The sequence below is a fragment of the Oryctolagus cuniculus genome, chromosome 20, assembly GCF_964237555.1.
Source record: "Oryctolagus cuniculus chromosome 20, mOryCun1.1, whole genome shotgun sequence".
In the NCBI taxonomy this organism is placed as follows: Eukaryota; Metazoa; Chordata; class Mammalia; order Lagomorpha; family Leporidae; genus Oryctolagus; species Oryctolagus cuniculus.
The window spans coordinates 36962997-36984757 of NC_091451.1; the positions used below are offsets into that span (position 1 = coordinate 36962997).

The 21761-nt window shown below is 48.1% G+C and overlaps 1 protein-coding gene across 5 annotated transcripts in view; it reads right to left on the reverse strand.

The window, feature by feature from the left end:
- CATSPERB (cation channel sperm associated auxiliary subunit beta) overlaps positions 1-21761 on the reverse strand; it is a 112283-nt gene that overhangs the window by 49391 nt on the left and 41131 nt on the right. For all 5 annotated transcript variants that reach the window (XM_051826126.2, XM_051826125.2, XM_051826124.2 and 2 more), the window contains 6 exons: positions 15786-15852; positions 15433-15479; positions 14904-15056; positions 12748-12906; positions 6327-6471; positions 242-396 (listed from right to left, as the gene is read on the reverse strand). In XM_051826126.2, the coding sequence (XP_051682086.2) occupies positions 242-396; positions 6327-6471; positions 12748-12906; positions 14904-15056; positions 15433-15479; positions 15786-15852 (726 nt within the window). The remainder of the gene's footprint in view (positions 1-241; positions 397-6326; positions 6472-12747; positions 12907-14903; positions 15057-15432; positions 15480-15785; positions 15853-21761) is intronic.

Here is a 21761-nt window from a genome sequence, read left to right on the forward strand (position 1 = left end):
CAAGTGCTCAGTCCCCTGCCACTCACATGGGAGACCCAAACTGAGTTCCTGGCTCCTGGTTTCAGTCTGGAGTAGCCCTAGCCATTGTAGCCATTTGGAGAGTAGCCAGCGATGTAAGATCTGGCTGGCTGTCTCTCTCTGTAACTTTGCCTTTGAAATAAGTAAATATTTTTATTTTTTTAAAAGCAACCCTCCCCCCCAAAAAAAGAGCACAAACTGTTTCAATGATTATATCACTTACCTGTCCAAAAATACTTCTAGAATTTTCTAAGGTGGAGATTGACCTGCCAGCTTCAAAGTGATCTGGAGTCAGTTTATGTATGAATCCCAAGTGGTCATAGTATAATGTGAAGATTTTATCGGCAACATTTCCAATCTTAGTGTATTTGCTTAATCCTAGTAGGAAATAAACAGAAGTCTGCTAATACTGATGTAACACAACTAGAAAAATTTTAATTGCATACGTTGTAAGAACTTCATTTAAATGAAGGGTTCTGAGACTCTCAACTTAGTCAAACCCATCCCTGAAGGTCTTCTCCAGGCTCCATGTCGTCCAGCACCTGTTCACTGAGGCAGGTGAAGGCCCAGTCCAGCAAAGGATCGAAACTCAAAATTTGAGGCACATTTCTACTGAACGCACGTACACTGTTGGTGCGTCAGCATATGTTGAAAAATCCTAACCCGAAACATCACGTGTATAGAATCCAAACGTCGTCACCTGTCCTGGGCCTTCTGGCTGATCTATTGGTCGCCATGATTCTGCCTCTAGACCCCTTCAGCCCATTCTCAAAAGAGCAAGCCAAGCACCAGTCGACGATGGTGAGTCACAACCTCTTCCCAGGGCCATTGTGACCTGGATCCTGGTGGCCTCTGGTCGGTCCTGTTTGGGATGCTTCCTCTGCTCAGCCACCCCAGCCTCAGGTCCTCCACGTCCACAATCGAAGCGCCTGTCTCAGCGACAGCTTTGCTTCTTGCTCTCCACCTTCCCCCTTGTTACACACGGCTGCTCCTCTCTCGGCTAGTCTGGCCCTCCAGTGCAATGAGGAGCACAAGTGGCGGGAGCCTGCTTCCTTGGGGCTTCCTGATTCTGCATCGAGGCTTTGGACGTGTTACTCTGAAATCTGGTACTTGTTGTGGTCCCTCCCCACGACCGACTGCACCCCTCCCTCAACTGAAACTCTTAAGAAGTTATCTTTTTTTCTTGGTTTGCTAAAATGTTTCTTATTTAAATACTTCCTTTTTAAATTTTGATTCACTTGAAAGGCAGAATCTCCCTCTCTCTCTCTCTCTCTCTCTTTCTCTCTCTCTCTCTCTCTCTCTCTCACACACACACACACACACACACACACACAATCTTCCATCTGCTGGTTCTCTTCCCAAATAACCACAACAGTAAGGACAGGCCCAGGTCAGAACCGGAAGCAGGAACTGCACTGGGTCTCCCACACAGGTGGCAGGGGTTCGAGTACTCGAGCCACCGCCTGCTGCCTCCCTGGTGTGCCGTGGCAGGAAGCTGGATCAGAAGTGGGTTGCTAGCTGGAACTCAAACCAGGCAGTCTGACGTGGGACGTGCGCATCCCAAAGGCAGCTTATCTTGCTGTGCCACAATGCCAGCTCCAGTGTTTCTGGATGTGGCATTTGTATTTTCCATTGCCAAATTTGTATTTTCCATTCCCAAATTTGTATTTCAAAATCGTAATTTAATAGATGACTGCGTTTTTCCATTGCCTGCAGATATTCTCAAGTTGCCTTTTATTTTGGCAAACAGAGTAAATAGAGTTTTAAAAACCTTGCGTGCAGGAATTCCAACACTGACTTCATGGGTGGTTTTCCTTTATGTTCTACTCCGTTCTTCGTTTCCTTTTACTTCGAATGCTTTTTGCTGAAACCTGGTCACTACTTCTGAGAACATTATGGAGGCACTTTTGAGGCCTAGGAGGATGCCTTCCTCTGTGGAGGGTCTACACCTGCTTTCTCCAAGTGCTTGGAGTCCTGGCAGAAACCAGATCCAGCGTGGGATTCATACCCCGCCCCCCAGACAATGCAAATCAGGGTTACAGATAACCCTGAGGCCTTTAGAGGGTCACAGTCTCTCCCCAGGTTGTTTATAAACAACTTCCTTCTATCCCTGGGATTTACTGGTCGTTGTCCTGCAGGAGTTTTATTACCCATGAGTCATGCCTAGGAGAGTTTCCTGTTACTACCGCATACTGGCCTGGTGTGGCGAGGTCCTGCTGAGTGCTCTTCCTAAACAGGCGACTCCCTGCACAGGCGACTACCTGCACAGGTGACTCCCCGCACAGGCGACTACCTGCACAGGTGACTCCAGGCACAGGTGACTCCCAGCACAGGCGACTCCTGGCCCAGGTGACTCCACAGGTGACTCCCGGCCCAGGTGACTCCCTGCACAGGCGACTACCTGCACAGGTGACTCCCTGCACAGGCGACTCCCGGCACAGGCGACTCCCTGCACAGGCGACTCCCCGCACAGGCGACTCCCTGCACAGGTGACTCCCGGCACAGGTGACTCCCGGCACAGGCGACTCCCTGCACAGGCGACTCCCTGCACAGGCGACTCCCTGTACAGGCGACTCCCGGCACAGGTGACTCCCTGCACAGGCGACTCCCCGCACAGGTGACTCCCTGCACAGGCGACTCCCCGCACAGGTGACTCCCCACACAGGCAACTCCTGGCACAGGTGACTCCTGCCACAGGTGACTCCCGGCACAGGCGACTACCTGCACAGGCGACTCCCCGCACAGGCGACTCCCTGCACAGGCGACTCCCTGCACAGGTGACTCCCCGCACAGGTGACTCCCGGCACAGGCGACTCCCCGCACAGGCGACTCCCTGCACAGGTGACTCCCTGCACAGGTGACTCCCGGCACAGGCGACTCCCCGCACAGGCGACTCCCTGCACAGGTGACTCCCCGCACAGGTGACTCCCTGCACAGGCGACTCCCTGCACAGGCGACTCCCCGCACAGGCGACTCCCCGCACAGGCGACTCCCTGCACAGGCGACTCCCTGCACAGGTGACTCCCTGCACAGGCGACTCCCCACATAGGCGACTCCCTGCACAGGTGACTCCCCGCACAGGTGACTCCCTGCACAGGCGACTCCCTGCACAGGCGACTCCCTGCACAGGTGACTCCCGGCACAGGCGACTCCCTGCACAGGCGACTCCCGGTACAGGCGACTCCCTGCACAGGCGACTCCCCGCACAGGCGACTCCCGGCACAGGCGACTCCCTGCACAGGCGACTCCCCGCACAGGCGACTCCCTGCACAGGTGACTCCCGGCACAGGCGACTCCCTGCACAGGCGACTCCCTGCACAGGCGACTCCCGGCACAGGCGACTCCCTGCACAGGCGACTCCCCGCACAGGCGACTCCCTGCACAGGCGACTCCCCGCACAGGCGACTCCCTGCACAGGCGACTCCCCGCACAGGCGACTCCCTGCACAGGCGACTCCCGGCACAGGCGACTCCCTGCACAGGCGACTCCCTGCACAGGTGACTCCCTGCACAGGCGACTCCTGGCACAGGCGACTCCCTGCACAGGCGACTCCCTGCACAGGCGACTCCCGGCACAGGCGACTCCCTGCACAGGCGACTCCCGGCACAGGCGACTCCCTGCACAGGCGACTCCCTGCACAGGCGACTCCCTGCACAGGCGACTCCTGGCACAGGCGACTCCCTGCACAGGCGACTCCCCGCACAGGCGACTCCCTGCACAGGCGACTCCCCGCACAGGCGACTCCCCGCACAGGCGACTCCCTGTACAGGCGACTACCTGCACAGGCGACTCCTGGCACAGGCGACTCCCTGCACAGGCGACTCCCCGCACAGGCGACTCCCTGCACAGGCGACTCCCGGCACAGGCGACTCCCCGCACAGGCGACTCCCTGCACAGGTGACTCCTGGCACAGGTGACTCCCTGCACAGGTGACTCCCTGTACAGGTGACTCCCTGCACAGGCGACTCCTGGCACAGGCGACTCCCTGCACAGGCGACTCCCTGCACAGGCGACTCCCCGCACAGGCGACTCCCCGCACAGGTGACTCCCGGCACAGGCGACTCCCTGCACAGGTGACTCCCTGCACAGGTGACTCCCTGCACAGGCGACTCCCTGCACAGGCAACTCCCTGCACAGGTGACTCCCGGCACAGGCGACTCCATACATTGATGTTGACCGCATACTGGCTCTACTTTTGGTTATTTTAGTTCATGGTTCTTACAATTGCTGTTTTTCTTCCTCCCCTTTCTTTTCTATCTTGTACTAGTTATTTCATTTTCTTTTGGTTTTTAAAAATGATTTGCATTGTAAACATATTTTAAGAATGTCAGTGGGATGGATGATCACAGTGAAGGATTTCACAAAGCTCCTGTATCATGCGCATTTCCATTCCTGTGAGGAAAGGGTATTTTGGACTACATTTTAGGATGGAAAAGCTTGGAATTTTTTGGACTCCAGATCTTATTCCATCCCTAATCTTTTTAAAGAATCTTTCTTGAGGGGCTGGAGCTGTGGCATACTAGGCTAAGCCTCCGCCTACAGCGCCAGGATCCCGTATGGGGTTCATGTCCTGGCTGCTCCTCTTCTGATCCAGCTCTCTGGTATGGCCTGGAAAAGCAGAGGAAGACGGCCCAGGTGCTGGGGCCTGTGCACCTGCGTGGGAGACCCAGAAGCCCTGGCTCTTGGCTTCCAATCAGCTCAGCCGCAGCCACTGCACCCACTTGGGGAGTGACCCAGTGGATGGAAGACTTTCCTGTTTCTCCCCTATCTGTAACTCTGCCTCTCAAATAAATAAATAGATCTTTAAAAAAAAGAATCTTTCTTGATTACTTTATCAGGAGGTTCTGAGACACTGTCACATTTTGTTTCTGGTATCAACATTCATTGTTGTTTCCTCATAAACATGTAGTCAGGTTTCTTATTGTTCAGTCATATTTTCAATGGTAAAATTTTCTGGTATAACTGCTAAGGTTCAATAGGTGATATTTCATTGATAAACAAGATACACTTTTCCCATTTTGACATCTTTTGGAAATTGAGACGTCTGATAATTGGTGTACCTTACAACTTTTGTCCACCAGGTGGCACTCACACCACAGTGATCGATTGCCTGCACTTGAATCGACTGTGCTTCAAAGGCTCGGACCTTCATCACGCTGAGTTTCCTGAATCATTAGTACAACACTTGTTGAGTTTCACTGATGCTTAAATGCCTAAAAAATACTGCATTGTAACTTGTCCTTGCAACAAGGTTGCTGTGCATGCAGCAGAGTAGAAAGCAAAGCACCACTATTCTCAATAAAGCCAACGTCGCTGGGGGAATGACCACAATTCCACATTGTATTGTAGAACCACAAAGTATTTTACAGAATCCAAGAGAGGGAGAACCCAGAGGTGGATGAACAATTGTACTGAGTTTTCATGCAAAGTGGCTGTACAGTGTGCACCAAACAATGCGTCTACAGGCAGGGAAATCAGGTCAGCGTTTGTTGGCCTCGTGATCAAAGCTGTCAACAAGGCCCATCATTATTAACTGTTTCTTCCATTGGGCAGACAGACTGACAGGAGCCACCAGGACCTGACCTGTGACACAGCAAGGTCACCTAATCGAGGTGATGGAGAGCAATGCCCCCTTTTATTAGCTGTGCAACCTCAGTTGGATCAACTGCATTAGCAAAAGTAAGCCAGGGTCACCAGCTTCTTCAAGGGGGCCGGGGTGATACTTGTACCATGCTCAGCACACTCGGTAAGTGGCAGTTATTATTATTTCACTTTTGAGCAAGTAGGTATCGCTGAAATCATAAAAGAGAACACAGCCTGGCTGGCGCCGCAGCTCACTAGGCTAATCCTCTGCCTGCGGCGCCAGCACCCGGGGTTCTAGTCCTGGTTGGGGCACCAGATTCTGTCCTGGTTGCTCCTCTTCCACTCCAGCTCTCTGCTGTGGCCCGGGAGTGCAGTGGAGGATGGCCCAAGTGCTTGGGCCCTGCACCCCATGGGAGACCAGGAGAAGCACCTGGCTCCTGCCTTCGGATCAGTGCGGTGCGCCAGCTGCAGCATGCCAGCCGCAGCGGCCATTGGGGGGTGAACAAGGAAGACTTTTCTCTCTGTCTCTCTCTCTCACTCTGCCTCTGCAACCCAAGGGTCCCTTTCTTTAGGGCTGTTCATGGGATCCACCTTCTGTAGATCCTATACCCCTGCCCCTCACAGGGTTGAGAATTCAGGACTGGATTAATAAAGCACGTTTTTCTTTTATCTTCTAATCCCTGGCCCTCACATAGGGCTCACACCAACAACAGCAACTTCCTCACCTGCCTTTGTCAAGTACACCTTTCCGCTCTGGGAGACAAAAGTGATATCAGAAGTATAAAAACTGTGATATGTCTTCGTTATGATGTCACCATGGAAGTCAGCTATTAACTTGAAAGTGTTGCCGCCGTCCAGTGAAAGCCAAACCTAGGGAAGTAAAGGGATGAGACCCCACTGGAGAGCTGCCATGGAGCAGCCGGCAGGTGCCGGTCAGCCTAATCGTCCCACACAGGTCACGTGGCACAGCTGTTTTGCTGTCCTACGTCTCTCCTGCACCCCTCCTCCCCACTCTCCCGCACGCACATGCAAAGCCGTTGGCTACTGCTCCACCCTTGGTTTCTGTCCTGGGGTCTGTGGCACCATGCCTGCAGCGAAGTGACGGTCTACATGGTAAGTGCGTGCTAAATACACGCACAACAGTTACCCCTGTCTTCTCCCGAACCAAGTTCCCTTGTTCGCAAAAGAGGGGAGAATGCTACGCATCTGGGTTTACCTCTCAGGGACGTGAAATTTCATGCTCTCGGTAACCAGTGAATAAGGACTCAAACGTATTCCGTATGGAAGGGCCTCTTGTCATTTGCCAAAAGTGTGCTTTGGGATCTTAGTCCTCAAATGATTAAAACCACTACAGCATGCAAGTTTCTCTCTTGCTTCATATTTTTTTTTTTTTTTTTGACAGGCAGAGTTAGACAGTGAGAGAGAGAGACAGAGAGAAAGGTCTTCCTTTTTCCGTTGGTTCACCCCCCAAATGGCTGCTATGGCTGGCGCGCTGGGCCGATCCAAAGCCAGGAGCCAAGTGCTTCCTCCTGGTCTCACATGCGGGTGCAGGGCCTAAGGACTTGGGCCATCCTCCACTGCACTCCCGGGCCGCAGCAGAGAGCTGGACTAGAAGAGGAACAACCGGGACAGAATCCGGTACCCCGACAGGGACTAGAACCTGGGGTGCTGGCACTGCAGACAGAGGATTAGCCAAGTGAGCCATGGCACTGGTACACCGGGTTCTAGTCCCGGTTGGGGTGCCGGATTCTGTCCCAGTTGCTCCTCTGCCAGTCCAGCTCTCTGCTGTGGCCCAGGAGTGCAGTGGAGGATGGCCCAAGTGCTTGGGCCCTGCACCCTCATGGGAGACCAGGAGGAAGCACCTGGCTCCTGGCTTCGGATTGGCTCAGCGCGCCGACTGTAGCAGCCATTTGGGGGGTGAACCAACAGAAGGAAGACCTTTCTCTCTCTCTCTCTCTCTCTCTCTCACACTGTCTAACTCTGCCTGTCAAAAAAAATTACATATCTATTTATAAATAAGAGAGAGAGAGAAAAAGAGAGAGAGAGAGAGAGAGAGCAAGAGCAAGCTCCCATCTGCTGGTCCAGTCCCCAAATGCCCACGATGGCTGGCACTGGGCCAGGCCAAAGTTGGGAGCCAGGAACTCAATCCAGGCATCAACTACTTGAGCCACCATGCCCTGCTGCCTCTCGGGGTGTGCCTTGGCAGGAAGCTGGAATTGTGAGCAGAGCTGGAACTTGAACCCAGGACATCTGACACAGGATGCAGACATCTTAATTGCCAGACCAAAGCACACCCTGCAAACATATCTTTTAATTTCATGTTTTACACAACCTTATTGAAGTACTCTAATATCTTTATAAAAAGCATTCTAGTAGCATACATTTTCTTCTAGAATTTACTTCCTACCTCAACATTATTTTCTTTTTGTAAAGATTTATTTATTTATTTGGAAGGCAGAATTACAGAGAGGCAGAGAGAGAGAAAGAGAGAGAGAGAGGTCTTCCATTCACTGGTTTACTCCCCAAATGGCCACAATGGTCAGAAATGGGCCAGGCTGAAGCCAGGAGCTAGGAGCTTCCTCTGAGTCTCCCACATTGCTGCAGGGGTCCAAGAACTTGGGCCATCTTCTACTGCTTTCCCAGGCTACAGCAGAGGGCTGGATCAGAAGTGGAGCAACTGGGACTCAAATCAGTGCCCATATGGGATGCTGGCACTGCAGGTGACAGCTTTACCTGCTATGCCACAGTGCTGGCCCCAACATTCCTTTCTTTTATTTCTTTTTTTTTTAGAAGATTTTTTTATTGATTTATTTGATAGGTAGAGTTATAGACAGCAAGAGGGAGAGACAGAGAGAGAGGTCTTCCATCCACTGGGTCACTCTCCAGTTGGCTGCAATGGCCAGAGCTGCGCCAATCTGAAGCCAGGAGCCAGGAGCTTCATCCAGGTCTCCCAAGGACTTGGGCCATCTTCCACTGCTTTCCCAGGCCACAGCAGAGAGCTGCGTTGGAAGTGGAGCAGCCAGGACTCAAACTAGTGCCGCAGGTGGATTAACCCAATATTATTTTCTTATATTCATATCTGTTGCATATAGCTGAGTTCATCTGTATTTGCAGTGCTGGGTAAACTGTAATTTATCTATTCATTCTCCTATTTACAGGCCCTTGGATTGTTTTCAGTTATTTAACGCTTGTACTAACAGTGCCAGGATAAACACTTCTAAAATGTCTTCTCATGTATGTGTCTCCCTCACTGAAAAGTGAAATTAATGGGTCATGAAATATGCAAAATGTTCAAATTTATAGGATAATAATAACACTAAGCAGCTATCCAAAATAGTTGTGGTGATTTGCTGTCTTATCAGCAACAAAGATGCGTTCCAATTGATCCCCATTCTCTCCAACTTTTGCATTGTCAGAATTTGGCCAAGTAAGTCGCTGAAAATGATATCATTTTGCATTCTTGATAGTATTTCCCTGATTTCTTGTGGCTACACCACCTCTTTATGTGTTTATTCTACTTGTGCTTTCTTTTCTGGGAAATATCTATTTGTGTCATTTAGATATTAGGCTCTTTCTCATGTTGCTTGGTAGGAATTCTTTATTCTTATCTCTAGTTACTTCTCAGTTAAATCCATTGCAAGCATCACCTCTCAGTTTGTAGCTTATATTTTCACTTAGGATATCTTTAATGAGCTTAGTTTTTCTTTTTTGTGGGGAGGAGATGGAAGATGTAGAAGACTTCATTATCTGTTTTCTTACTGAGTTTTTTTTTTTTTTTTTTTTTTTTTTTTTTTTTTGACAGGCAGAGTGGACAGTGAGAGAGAGAGAGAGACAGAGAGAAAGGTCTTCCTTTGCCGTTGGTTCACCCTCCAATGGCCGCCGCGGTTGGCGCGCTGCGGCCAGCGCACCGCGCTGATCCGATGGCAGGAGCCAGGAGCCAGGTGCTTTTTCCTGGTCTCCCATGGGGTGCAGGGCCCAAGCACCTGGGCCATCCTCCACTGCATTCCCTGGCCACAGCAGAGGGCTGGCCTGGAAGAGGGGCAACCGGGACAGAATCCGGAGCCCCTACCGGGACTAGAACCCGGTGTGCCAGCGCCGCTAGGCGGAGGATTAGCCTAGTGAGCCGCGGCGCCGGCCTGTTTTCTTACTGAGTTTTAAGAGTTCTTTGTGTATTTTTAAAAAAGATTTATTTGAAAGGCAGAGTTACAGAGAAGCAGAGAGAGAGAGAGAGAGAGAGAGAGAGAGAGGTCTTCCATCCGCTGGTTCACTCCCCAGATGGCTGCAACGGCTGGAGCTAATGCCGATCTGAAGCCAGGAGCCAGGAGCTTCCTCTGGGTCTTCCATGCGGGTGCAGGGCCCAAGCACTTGGGCCATTTTCCACTCCTTTCCCAGGCCACAGCAGGGAGCTGGATCGGAAGTGGAGCAGCCAGGACTCAAACTGGCACCCATATGGGATTCCAGCTCTGCAGGCTGCAGCTTTACCCACTATGCCTCTGCACTGGCTTTTGTGGAACAATTTTTCAACTGATGTGCCTTTTGAAATACTTTTCTCATCCTCTGTGCCTTGTCTTTGCATTCTTTTGACAATTTTTTTTTGCAGAGCAAGATTTTAAAGAAGTCCACCTCATCAATTGTTCCTTTAATGGATAGTGCTATTGGCAAACCCAAGGTCATACAGCTTTTCTTCTATGATATCTTCTAAAAGCTTTATAGTTTTGCATTTTACATTATATTTAGGTCTGTGATACATTGAGTATTTATTTATTTCTTTATTTGGGGTGGAGGGAGGAATGGGGGAGAATGAGCTCCACCATCTGAAGTTTTATTCCCCCAAATCCTGCAACATCTGGGGCTGTGCTAGGAGCTGGGATCTCCATCCAGGTCTCCCATGTGGGTGATAGGAACACAGTTAGCTACTCTAGCATTACTGTGTCTCGGGTCTGCACTGGCAGAAAGCTGGAGTCAGAAGCCAGGGCCAGGAATTGAACCCAGGCACTGATGTGGAAGGCAGGCGTCCTAACCCCTAAGTCAAATGCCTGCCCTGCCGAGTTAACACTTTGAGGAGTGCAGGGTGTTATGTCTGGATTTCTTTCTGTTTTTTGGCATGTGGATGCCTGTGATTCCAGCACCATTTGTTGAAGAGACTCTCTCTGCTCCGCAGGCTATGATTCTACCACTGTGCCAAGCTCTAGTCTATTTTTTTCCCCCCAGTCTATTTTCCCCTCTGCTTTTCAGCTTCAGCAGCTTCAACTGAGATGTCCTTGAGTTCAGAGATTTTTGTTTCGACCTGTCTAGGCGACTCCTTAGCCCATCAAAGGCATTTTTCATTTCTGTTGTAGTGCTTTTGTTCTCTGGTGTTTCTTTTGGTTCTTTCATAAAGTGTCCATTCCTCTGCTCCCATTGCCCATGTGTTCTGTCTGCTTTGTACATTAGAGCTCCTAGCATCTTGATCTCAACTGTTTTAAATTCTCAGCCTGACAAGTCCAATATCCCTGTCTGCTTCTGACATTTGCTCTGTCTCTCCAAAATTTTTTTTCTTTTAGGATGTCTTAGACATTTTTTCCCGATAGCCAGACTTGTGCTAGGTTATGCTCCATAAAGCTAGGTTATGACTAGGTATGCTCCATGACTGAGCAGAGCATTACATGGTGCTTGGCTGTCCTAGACAGCTCTGCTTCCTCATAGACAAGCTACATACACGGATGAACGTAGAACAAGAGATGTGGACTGCGAGAAACACGTGCCCAGAAACTTCGCTGAGATGTTTGCCTGGTGCACGTGCAAAGCAGCCTTGATGCCACAGGATGGAAATTGTGTTCCGGGCATGGCGCTGTGGCACAGCGGGTTAACACCCTGGCCTGAAGCGCCAGCATCCAATATGGGCGCCAGATCTAGTCCCAGCCGCTCCTCTTCCGATCCAGCTCTCTGCTGTGGCCTGGGAAAGCAGTAGAAGATGGCCCAAGTTCTTGGGCCCCTGCACCCACGTGGGAGACCCAGAAGAGACTCCTGGCTCCGGATTAGCGCAGCTCCAGCCGTTGTGGCCATCTGGGGAGTGAACCAGTGGATGGAAGACCTCTCTGTCTCTACCTCTCTCTGTAACTCTTTCAAATAAATAAAATAAATCTTAAAAAAAAAAAAGGAATTGTGTTCCTAGTGTTGGGGCATCAAAAGGCAAGGGACAAGGAGAATTCAAGCTTTTAACCAGTTAGTGTGAGACCAAAATGAGCAAGGGAGTTTCAAGAAGAGCTGGGACACATTGTAACACTTTCACAGTTCTCTCGAGATTCAGAATTAGTTGCCTTCCTTGGAAGTCACCGCAGAACTTTCTTGGTTCTGAAGTTTCCTTACTATTTCATGTTTGTACTCCTTTTTTTTTAAGATTTATTTATTTATTTGAAAGTACAAGACAGAGAGACAGAGACAGGGAAGTAACAATCTGATGCCCGTAATGGTCAGGGCTGAAGTCAAGAGCTTCTTTCAAGTCTCCCATGTGGGTAGCAGGGGTCCAAGCACCTGGGCCACCTTGCACTGCTTCTCCCAGGCCATTAGCAGGGAGCTGGATTGGAAGTGAAGCAGCTAGCATGCTAACCACTGCCCATATGGGATGCTGGCATTGCAGGTGGTGGCTTAACCTGCTATGCTACAAGGTCACCCCAGCCCCTGTGCTCCTTTTAAACCGCCTGATGCCCCACAGATACAGCGTAATCACGCCTTGGTCGAGACTTTGGGCTACTACTAGGGAGCTAATGGACTGAAGGTGAGACAGAGGATGGAGAATGCATCAGAGTAGCTTTAAGAACAGCATAGCTAGACAACCAAGCTTAGGCAAAGTCAAAGAAAGAAAAGCAGACATTACATGCCGGAAATACCAGACAGAAACACACTTGTAACGGATTAATGGCAAAGATTAGGTTAGAGTTGTGAGAACTGTATTATAGTTGGCAAAATAATTCAAGGTAACTCATTTTATCAGCCAAAGCACTCACTGAAAGTTTTGCACCAACAGTCAGTAACTATTCATTGTTTTCCTCCCATTTCCACTGCCTCCATCATTGGGCGGGGCCTCTGTCCTTGCACACAACTGCTCAGTATAGAACACATGGGTGAATTTCCCCGTGCCCCAGGTGGCACCTTCTGCGTACATACCTGATTGCCATAGGCGTACAGAAAGTGACTTCGGGGATGGAATATCATTCCCACGGGAGAAGAGAATGAGGAAGGAAACTGGAAGAGTGGGAATTTCGGGAGCAGATTTGGCTTGCTATTGTTTAGGATGTTCACGGAGGCAGTAGCGATGTTCTGGATCTAGATTTAAAGAGAAGGAGCGTGTCACGAGAATTTTTCAATCATTATTAGGCCACGTTATAGTCCTTAGCCTTCCCTGTCACTCAGTTGTTTTTTTTTTTTTTTTTTTTTTTGACAGGCAGAGTGGACAGTGAGAAAGAGAGACAGAGAGAAAGGTCTTCCTTTGCCGTTGGTTCACCCCCCAGTGGCTGCTGCGGCCGGCGTACCACACTGATCTGAAGCCAGGAGCCAGGTGCTTCCTCCTGGTCTCCCGTGGGTGCAGGGCCCAAGCACTTGGGCCATCCTCCACTGCCTTCCCGGGCCACAGCAGAGAGCTGGCCTGGAAGAGGGGCAACCGGGAAAGAATCCGGCGCCCCAACCGGGACTAGAACTCAGGGTGCCGGTGCCGCAGGTGGAGGATTAGCCTAGTGAGCCGCGGCGCCAGCCACTCAGTTTTTGACTATGATAGGGACACAGACGTGAACACAGCACAGACCCGGAAAGAGCAGGGATAATGACTCTCTCTCTACTCCACTGCTCCCCCCCCACTCGCCTTCCAGGTGTTGAAAATGAAGCGTAGGAGATTAGATAATTTGTTCACAGTTGTATAATAGATGGCAGAGATTTATGGCAGAGTTATTACTGAGCTTGGCAGGCAGAAGCCAACGCCCATGCTCATAACTATTATGCTGGAAGTTTTCTCCCTTCCCTACAGTCTTTTTCTTTAATATTTATGTGTTTGAAAGGCAGAATTATAGCAAGAGAGTGAGATCTTCCAACTGTTGGTTTATTCCCCAAATGGCTACAACAGCTAGGGATGGGCCAGGTTGAAGCCAGGAGCCAGAAGCTTCTTCTGGGTCTCCCATTTGGGTGCACTTGGGCTATTCTCCATTGCTTTCTCAGGCACATTACAGGGAGCTGGATTGGAAGTGGAGCAGTGGGGACTTGAACCGATGCCCATATGGGGTGCCAACACTGCAGGCTGCAGCTTAACCCACTACACCTCAGCACCAGCCCCTCTCCCCTGCAATCTTGAGGGTGGGAGCTGAACTTTTTGTAATTTTTAAAAATGATTCTTAGGGCCGGCGCCGTGGCTCAAAAGGCTAATCCTCCGCCTTGCGGTGCCGGCACACTGGGTTCTAGTCCCGGTCGGGGCACTAGATTCTGTCCCGGTTGCCCCTCTTCCAGGCCAGCTCTCTGCTGTGGCCAGGGAGTGCAGTGGAGGATGGCCCAAGTGCTTGGGCCCTGCACCCCATGGGAGACCAGGATAAGTACCTGGCTCCTGGCTTCGGATCAGCACGGTGTGCCGGCCACAGCGCGCTGGCTGCGGTGGCCATTGGAGGGTGAACCAACAGCAAAGGAAGACCTTTCTCTCTGTCTCTCTCTCTCACTGTCCACTCTGCCTGTCAAAAAAAAATGATTCTTAGAATAATTCTAATTCATAGATAGGATCAAGGGCATTTGGAATAGAAAATATGGATCTGTGAAAATGAGTTACTTTTTTGTTCATTGTAACTAAACATTCTATGGAAACTTAAACTTATGTAGAAAAACTCAGCTTCTATTTTCCTGGAGAAGCAGTAAGGGAGAATCGCTGTGCAAACAGTATCACGCTTTCCATTTTCCTCAAACCAGACGACAGTCAGAGGTGGGAAAATGCCGAAGTGTCGAACGATATTACTAATCTTAAATAATCTTCTGATGGGCATTTTCACCAGGTTCTTAGCAAACTTGGAAATACCTGCTGCTAAGGTGCATTTTCACTGTTGCAGTGTCGAGAGCAATCACCTGTGGGACCTAAGACCCACCCGGTCATGGAAGAGGTGGACTCCATAAGACCCACCCGGTCATGGAAGAGGTGGACTCCATAAGACCCACCCGGTTATGGAAGAGGTGGACTCCATAAGACCCACCCGGTCATGGAAGAGGTGGACTCCATAAGACCCACCCGGTCATGGAAGAGGTGGACTCCATAAGATCCACCCGGTTATGGAAGAGGTGGACTCCATAAGACCTACCCGGTTATGGAAGAGGTAGACTCCAGTGTCACGCTCTTGGTCAACAAGAAAGGTGATGACACTTGAAGGGGCGCTTTTCACTCCTTTTAAAATGTGAGGTAAGCAAGGCTGCCATTCAAGAAATGGTTCTTTACTATAAAAACAGGCACTTGACTACAAAAAAGGGAAAGTAAAAGTTAACGCTTGTTTTGAATTAGAAGTCCTAATCAGTTCTCTCAGGAGCTGTCGCGCTGTCCTGCCTGACCAAAAACCACACTTTGAAATCTCGAGTGTCTCTCTTCTGGGGCATGTGGGTTTAGAGACATTGCAATGCGTGTCTCCCTGGTGTGACCTGTTTGCTAGAATCACTGTGTGGGTCCCAGTTTAACACAATCAGGGAGCTCCCTTGAAGCCCAAGTAGAGACAACACTGGGGGCTAAGTCACTGTTACGGCTTTCAGTCTGCAAAACAGCTGCTTTTTCAGCCAACAACAGTCCAGGGAGTCATTCACCAGAACGCGTCTCACCTTTTAAAATATTCAATGGCATACCTCACTGAGGGTTCGGTTCCTGTCAAAGGTGACAGTAACGTAATCCACTGTAAAAGAGAGAGGGACAGAGATGAAGAGTCACGTCGATATTTCTCAAACCAGGAGGGTTAGTGTTAATAAAAAATCCTCATAAAAATAACAGAAGTTGTGTTTCATCGATTAATATTTACTCAGTACAGTTTTCTTGCAGGTGTGCCAATCTGTCTGAAATTTAGATTTTTTTCTTCTCAGTTTCAAGCTATTAACCCATCTAAAATGTTATACTTTGTTCTATTTTTATGTCACTTCATGTAATCTGCACATGTTATCTATATTGATAAAAGCCTGTTAATATAACTTGAAGTAAAATTTACCTTCAAAGTGTTCTCTGTTAGCAAAACATCTTTCATTGTACCACAGTTTTCCTTTAACATAGTCGACCTGCATAACGAGACACACAAAGTCCCACTTAGGCAACACACAGACTTAAGATACAAAATAGAAAAAGCTCACCAAGTAGAATCTAAGTTCGCTAATTCAGGGACGTGGAGGCAAATAAAGAGGGGACACTCCACGCAAATAAAAGGTGGCTGAATAAGGACAAGAAACAACATTTTTACATCTTGGGACAACACAGAAAAGGGACACAAACAGAAGAAACTGCACGTGAACTAGCAAGGGTCAGCGGAAGAGGCCTCGCCCAGGAGCTCTTTCTGAAGCAGCCGGGACTCCCAGCCTTTCACCGCGGGCCAGTGGGTCCTGTTTCTCCTCGCTGCCTTATCAGCTGCAGCCTTCGCGGAGGGCTGGTGGCAGCAAGAAGCAACAGGAAAAACATCTGAAAATCGGCCGTCTGGGAGAAGCGTCAAAGGAAGCAGGATTGTGTGTGCTGGAAGAGCTCCCGATGGTTTTGTGACAGGGAGACCTGAGTTTCAACTCGTTCTTGAAACATCAAGAAGACCTTCTTACACCTCTGCTGACCAGAAATAAAATCTGCACGCTCAGTGCCTAGAAGCCTTTTTAATGTTCTAAAATGGATGGCTGTTGATGGATATACAACTTGATGAATATACTGAATGAAGTCCACAGAATTGTAGATTTTAAGTGGGTAAAGTTCACGATTTGTGAATTACATCACATTGAAACAGCTAAACACACACACCCTTACAATTTTTTTTTTAAATGGAATGGACAATTTATTTGAAAGGTGGTATCTTCATGCTAAGCTGTTACATCAAATGCACTGTTTGAATTCTATAAATCTTCAGGTTAGCACAATTCATTATAATATTTGGGCAATTAACATACAGTCTTTACTGGGCCCTGAACTATTCCTATTTCTTCTTTTTAGATTCTTCTTGGTTTTTAAATTCCTACCTGGAGTCAAATTGGTAACAGCTCAGTGATGGTCCTTCGAGATAATTTAGTTCAGCCGGGTGACCCCATTCCAAGGATGAGACTTGATCCAGGCTTTGAGAATCACAGGACTGGTTAGGTGCACACATATGACTCAACCTGAGTTCACGAGAATCAGTCCTGAGACCTGGAACTACGGGGTAAGAGAATTCTGCTGGGGTTGAAAACTTTGTGTGTGTGAACCTGGTGACTATTCCTAGAGAAATAGTCTAGAGAAAAACTACTGCGAATGACGCTAACACGGAGGAGAGCAGAACCAGAGCTGGGTAGACAGAGTCCTGCAGATAGGTGATGCAGAACCCAGCCTTGCCGGGAAGCCAGACTCACCACTTAAATTCCTTTAGTTTGGCTTTGCTGTTTGTGTTCAAAAAGTCCCTCATTGTGTGGGGGAGAGAATCCAATCATTATTTTATTCTTTTGTAAAATAAATTTTATTGTGTATATTTGGGGTTTGCCACATGATGTTATAGGATACATGTAGATAGTAAATTGGTAATTATGGTGAGCTATCTTTTTAAAAAGCATCTACCTGGTATCATGCATTTATGCTGAGGTTTTTCATATGTCTTATTGCTTAACCACTTCACCTCTAAGAGATAGATTTTATAATGCCTATTTTTAAAACAATTTATTTATTTATTTGAAGGCAAAATGGCAGAAAGAGAGAGACAGACAGAGACAGAGAGAGACAGAAATTAAGAGAGATTTTTACATCTGCTGGTTCACTCCCCAAATGGCCACAACAGCTGGGGCTGGACCAGGCCAAAGCCAACACCTGGAACACCATTCAGGTCTCCCATGTGAGTGGCAGGGGCCCAAGCACTTGGGCCATCTTCTGCTGCTTTCTCAGGCCATTAGCAGGGAGCTGGATCAGAAGTGGCATAGCCAGGACTCGAACCAGTGTCCATATGGGATGCCAGTGTTGTTAGGTGGAGGCTTAACCCACTCTGGCACAATGCTGGCCCCTATACTGCCTATTCTAAAATGAAGAAATTCCTTCTATACCTAATTTGGTCAGAGTTTTTTTGCTTGTTTGTTTTAAACATGAAGGGATGCTGATTTTTATCACATGACTTTTTTAATCTATTGAGATAATACAGTTCTTGTCTTTCTTCTGTTGTCACATTTATTTATTTGTGTTGTTGAACCACTGCATGCCTGATTGTGGCGAGTGATCTTTCACTGTGCTGTTGGATTAGATTGGCTGGTATTTTGTTGAAGATTTTTGGATCTCTAGTCATCAATGCTATTGACCTGTAGTTTCTTTTCTCATTGTGTCTTTGTCTGGATTTGGAATCCAGGTAACACTGGCCTCATAGAATCAATGTGGAAGAATTCTATTGTCTTTATTTTTTTGAAATAATTTAAGAAGTATTAGTGTTCTTTAAACGTTTGGTAGAATTTAACAGTGAAGCCATCTGGTCCTGGGCTTTTCTTTGAAAGATTTTTTATTTTTTTATTTTATTTTTTATTTTTTATTTTATCATTCAATCTCACTACTGCTATTGGTCAGTTTAGGTATTCTATTTCCTCATGACTCAATCTGGGTAAGGTGTACATGTCCAAGAATTTGTCCATTTCTTCTAGGCTATCAAATTTGTTTCCATATGGTTGTTCATAGCAGTCTTTAATCCTTTGTGTTTCTGTGAGATCAGTGGTAACGTCTCCATTTTCATCTCTAATCCTAGGTATTCGAAACTTTCTTTCTTGTTTAGCTAAGGGTTCATTAATTTTATCTTTCAAGGAAACAACTCTCTGTTTATTGGCAGAGTGGACAGTGAAAGAGAGAGAGACAGAGAGAAAGGTCTTCCTTTGCCGTTGGTTCACCCTCCAATGGCCGCCGCGGCCGGCGCGCTGCGGCTGGTGCACCGTGCTGATCCGAAGCCAGGAGCTAGGTGCTTCTCCTGGTCTCCCATGGGGTGCAGGGCCCAAGCACTTGGGCCATCCTCCACTGCTTTCCTGGGCCATAGCAGAGAGCTGGCCTGGAAGAGGGGCATCCGGGACAGAATCTGGCGCCCTGACCGGGACTAGAACCCAGTGTGCCAGCGCCGCAAGGCGGAGGATTAGCCTGTTGAGCCGCGGCGTCGGCTTAAAATCTGTTTTATCATATATGAATATGGCTGTTCCTGCTTTCTTTTGGGTTCTATTTGCAGTATCTTGTCCCATCTCTTCACTTTCAATCTATGTGTGTCCTTAGAAGTGAAGTGAATTTCTTGTAAACAGCATATAGTTGGGTCCTGTTCATAAATCCATTTGGTCACTCTGTGTTTTGTTTTATAAGATTTACTTATTTGTTTGAATGAGGGGGGAGAGAGAGGGGGAGAGAGAGAGAGAGAGAGAGAGAGAGAGAATCCATCAGTTGGTTCACTCCCCAGATGTCTGTAGTGGCCAGAACTGGGCCAGACTGAAATCGGGAGCCAGGAAATTCATCTGGGTCTTCCACATGGATGGCAGGGCACAAGCACTTGGGTCATTTTTTTTTTTTTTTGACAGGCAGAGTTAGACAGAGAAAGAGAGAGAGAGACAGACAGACAGAGAGAAAGATCTGCCATCTGTTGGTTCACCCCCCCAAATGGCCGCTATGGCTGGCATGCTGAGCCGATCCGAAGCCAGAAGCCAGGTGCTTCTTCCTGGTCTCCCATGCGGGTGCAGGGCCCAAGGACTTGGGCCATCCTCCACTGCCTTCCTGGGCCACAGCAGAGAGCTGGCCTGGAAGAGGGGCAACCAGGACAGAATCCAGTGCCCCAACCAGGACTAGAACCCAGGGTGCCGGCGCCACAGGTGGAGGATTAGCCAAGTGAGCCGTGGCGCTGGCCGAGTTATTTTCTACTGCTTTTCCCAGGCCATTAGCATGGAGTTAGATCAGAAGTGGAACAGCCAGGACATGAACTGAATGGGTGCCCATGTGGGATGCTGGCATTGCAGGCGGTGGTTTTACCCACTCCCCCACAATGCAGGCCTGCTATATCTTTTTATTGGAGAATTTAGCCCCTTGACACTTAATAAAATTATTGATAGGTAAGGCCTCATTGTTGCCATTTGATTCTGGTTTTGTATTTTTATTGTAGTCCCTTTCTTTTTTTTGTCCCTAAATTCAATCTGAATTTGCAGTTCAGTGATGTTCTCTAGTGGTATCCTTTGATTCTTTGTTTATTATTTTTGCTAATTCTGTGTATAAACTTTGCTTTCTGGTTACCTTGAGCCTTATAAAAAAGTCTTTGGCTATAATAAACTATCCTGAAATGATAACAACACTGATTATAAAAATAGGAAAAGAGGCCAACAAAATCAAAGAGATAGAAACCCTACTGAGGCACTGTACAGCTGTGCTCCACTCCTCCTCACATCTGGAATTCTTGATGTTACACTTGTTCTCTTCACACACTGCCTGTGAGGAGACAGGCACTATGCAACCTGTTCAGAGTTGCATGTCCTGGCTAGTAAGAGGGCCCCGGGTTTGAATCCAGCCCGTCTTCCTTCATTCACACTTGATCAAGACTGCCTACACACAGGCAGTGTGGTAACCTACTAGCATCGTGTACATGAGGTAGCCCTTGACCTAGAACTTTGTCTCGTGAGGCCACTCAGGTGGCCTCGGAGGATTCCTGAAGAAGGAGAACTTGCTCAGTGAACCAGAGGAGCAGGAGGGCGCGATGCAAAACACGTCACGCAAAAGATGCGGGGTGTGAGGAGTGTTGGCGACACAGGGGAGGTGAGCCGTCTCCACAGTGTGGCTGGGGTGAGCGGCGGGAATGTTCACCTGCAGGGTCAGGAGTGTTCTGACCACGGAGGATTTTGTGTCACAGGAATTGAAGTGTATCCTTACAGAAGGGCCCCATGGTCTCTGTTATTTCCACTAAACAGATCTGGTGCATTGCTAACAGGTTTTGCCTCATGCCTTGTCCCCAGTTTCGAGTTTGGTACTTCTTACCGCGTCTCTGGACTTGTTTTGTCAGAATCATTCATTCACGCCATCAGCTTTCTCCTGAGAGTCCACTTCTGCGGAGGGATCTGCTATGATCACCCTCTAAAGCGGCACATTTCCCTTCCACTCCGTTCCTTGCATCCTTCTTCAGTTTCACTGAGCACTCGTCACTATCTGAAATCGTAGTGTGAATTCGTTTCGTGTGCTTGTTTCTGGTCTAACTCCCTCAGTAGAACCGTACACTACCTGAGAGGACGGTGGCTTTGTCTTGTTCAGTATGGAATCCTCCTTGTTTGAACAATAATGGGATGAAGGGAGTACTCAGCGTGTTGGCTGAATGGATAAATAAGTCAAGTATCAACTCCTTCAACCGCCTGCCCAGTGCTATACAACCATGACAAGAGTTCTTATCCAAAGGTAAGTGGTTATATTTTCATACTTCTCTACCTTTGGAACACTTGTATTTCAACTTTCTCCCATTACTTCCAACCATCCCTGGGTTTTGCTGAGATGTTTTTATTCAGCTGAATTTATTATACTATCCACACACATGGTAAAAACCTCTAAGAAGGGCCATGTGATTATATTTTACTACTGCATAAACATTTACCCCTTGATCTCCCATTCCAAGTTCTAGGAATGTATCTACCAGTATACTTGGACACATAAAATTGCCTGGTACAACATTAATAATGGCAGCATTGTTTGTAATAGCAAAGGATTGGAAAATTACACAAGCATCCATCAATAGGAGACAAGTTAAATAAGCTCTGATAAGTCCACACAATGGAATACTTGCAGCTGTAACAAGGAAATGAAAAATAAGGCCAGTTTCTCTGTACTAAGATAGAAGCTTTTTTCCATGATATATTTACACATACCATGATACAATAAAGTATGTACTAGTAATAAAATGAGGAAAAGAATATATATGCATAATAGTTGAATTTACATTAGAAACACTAAAAATGTAACCTATAAGGTAATGGTTACCCATAATGTAACATATAAG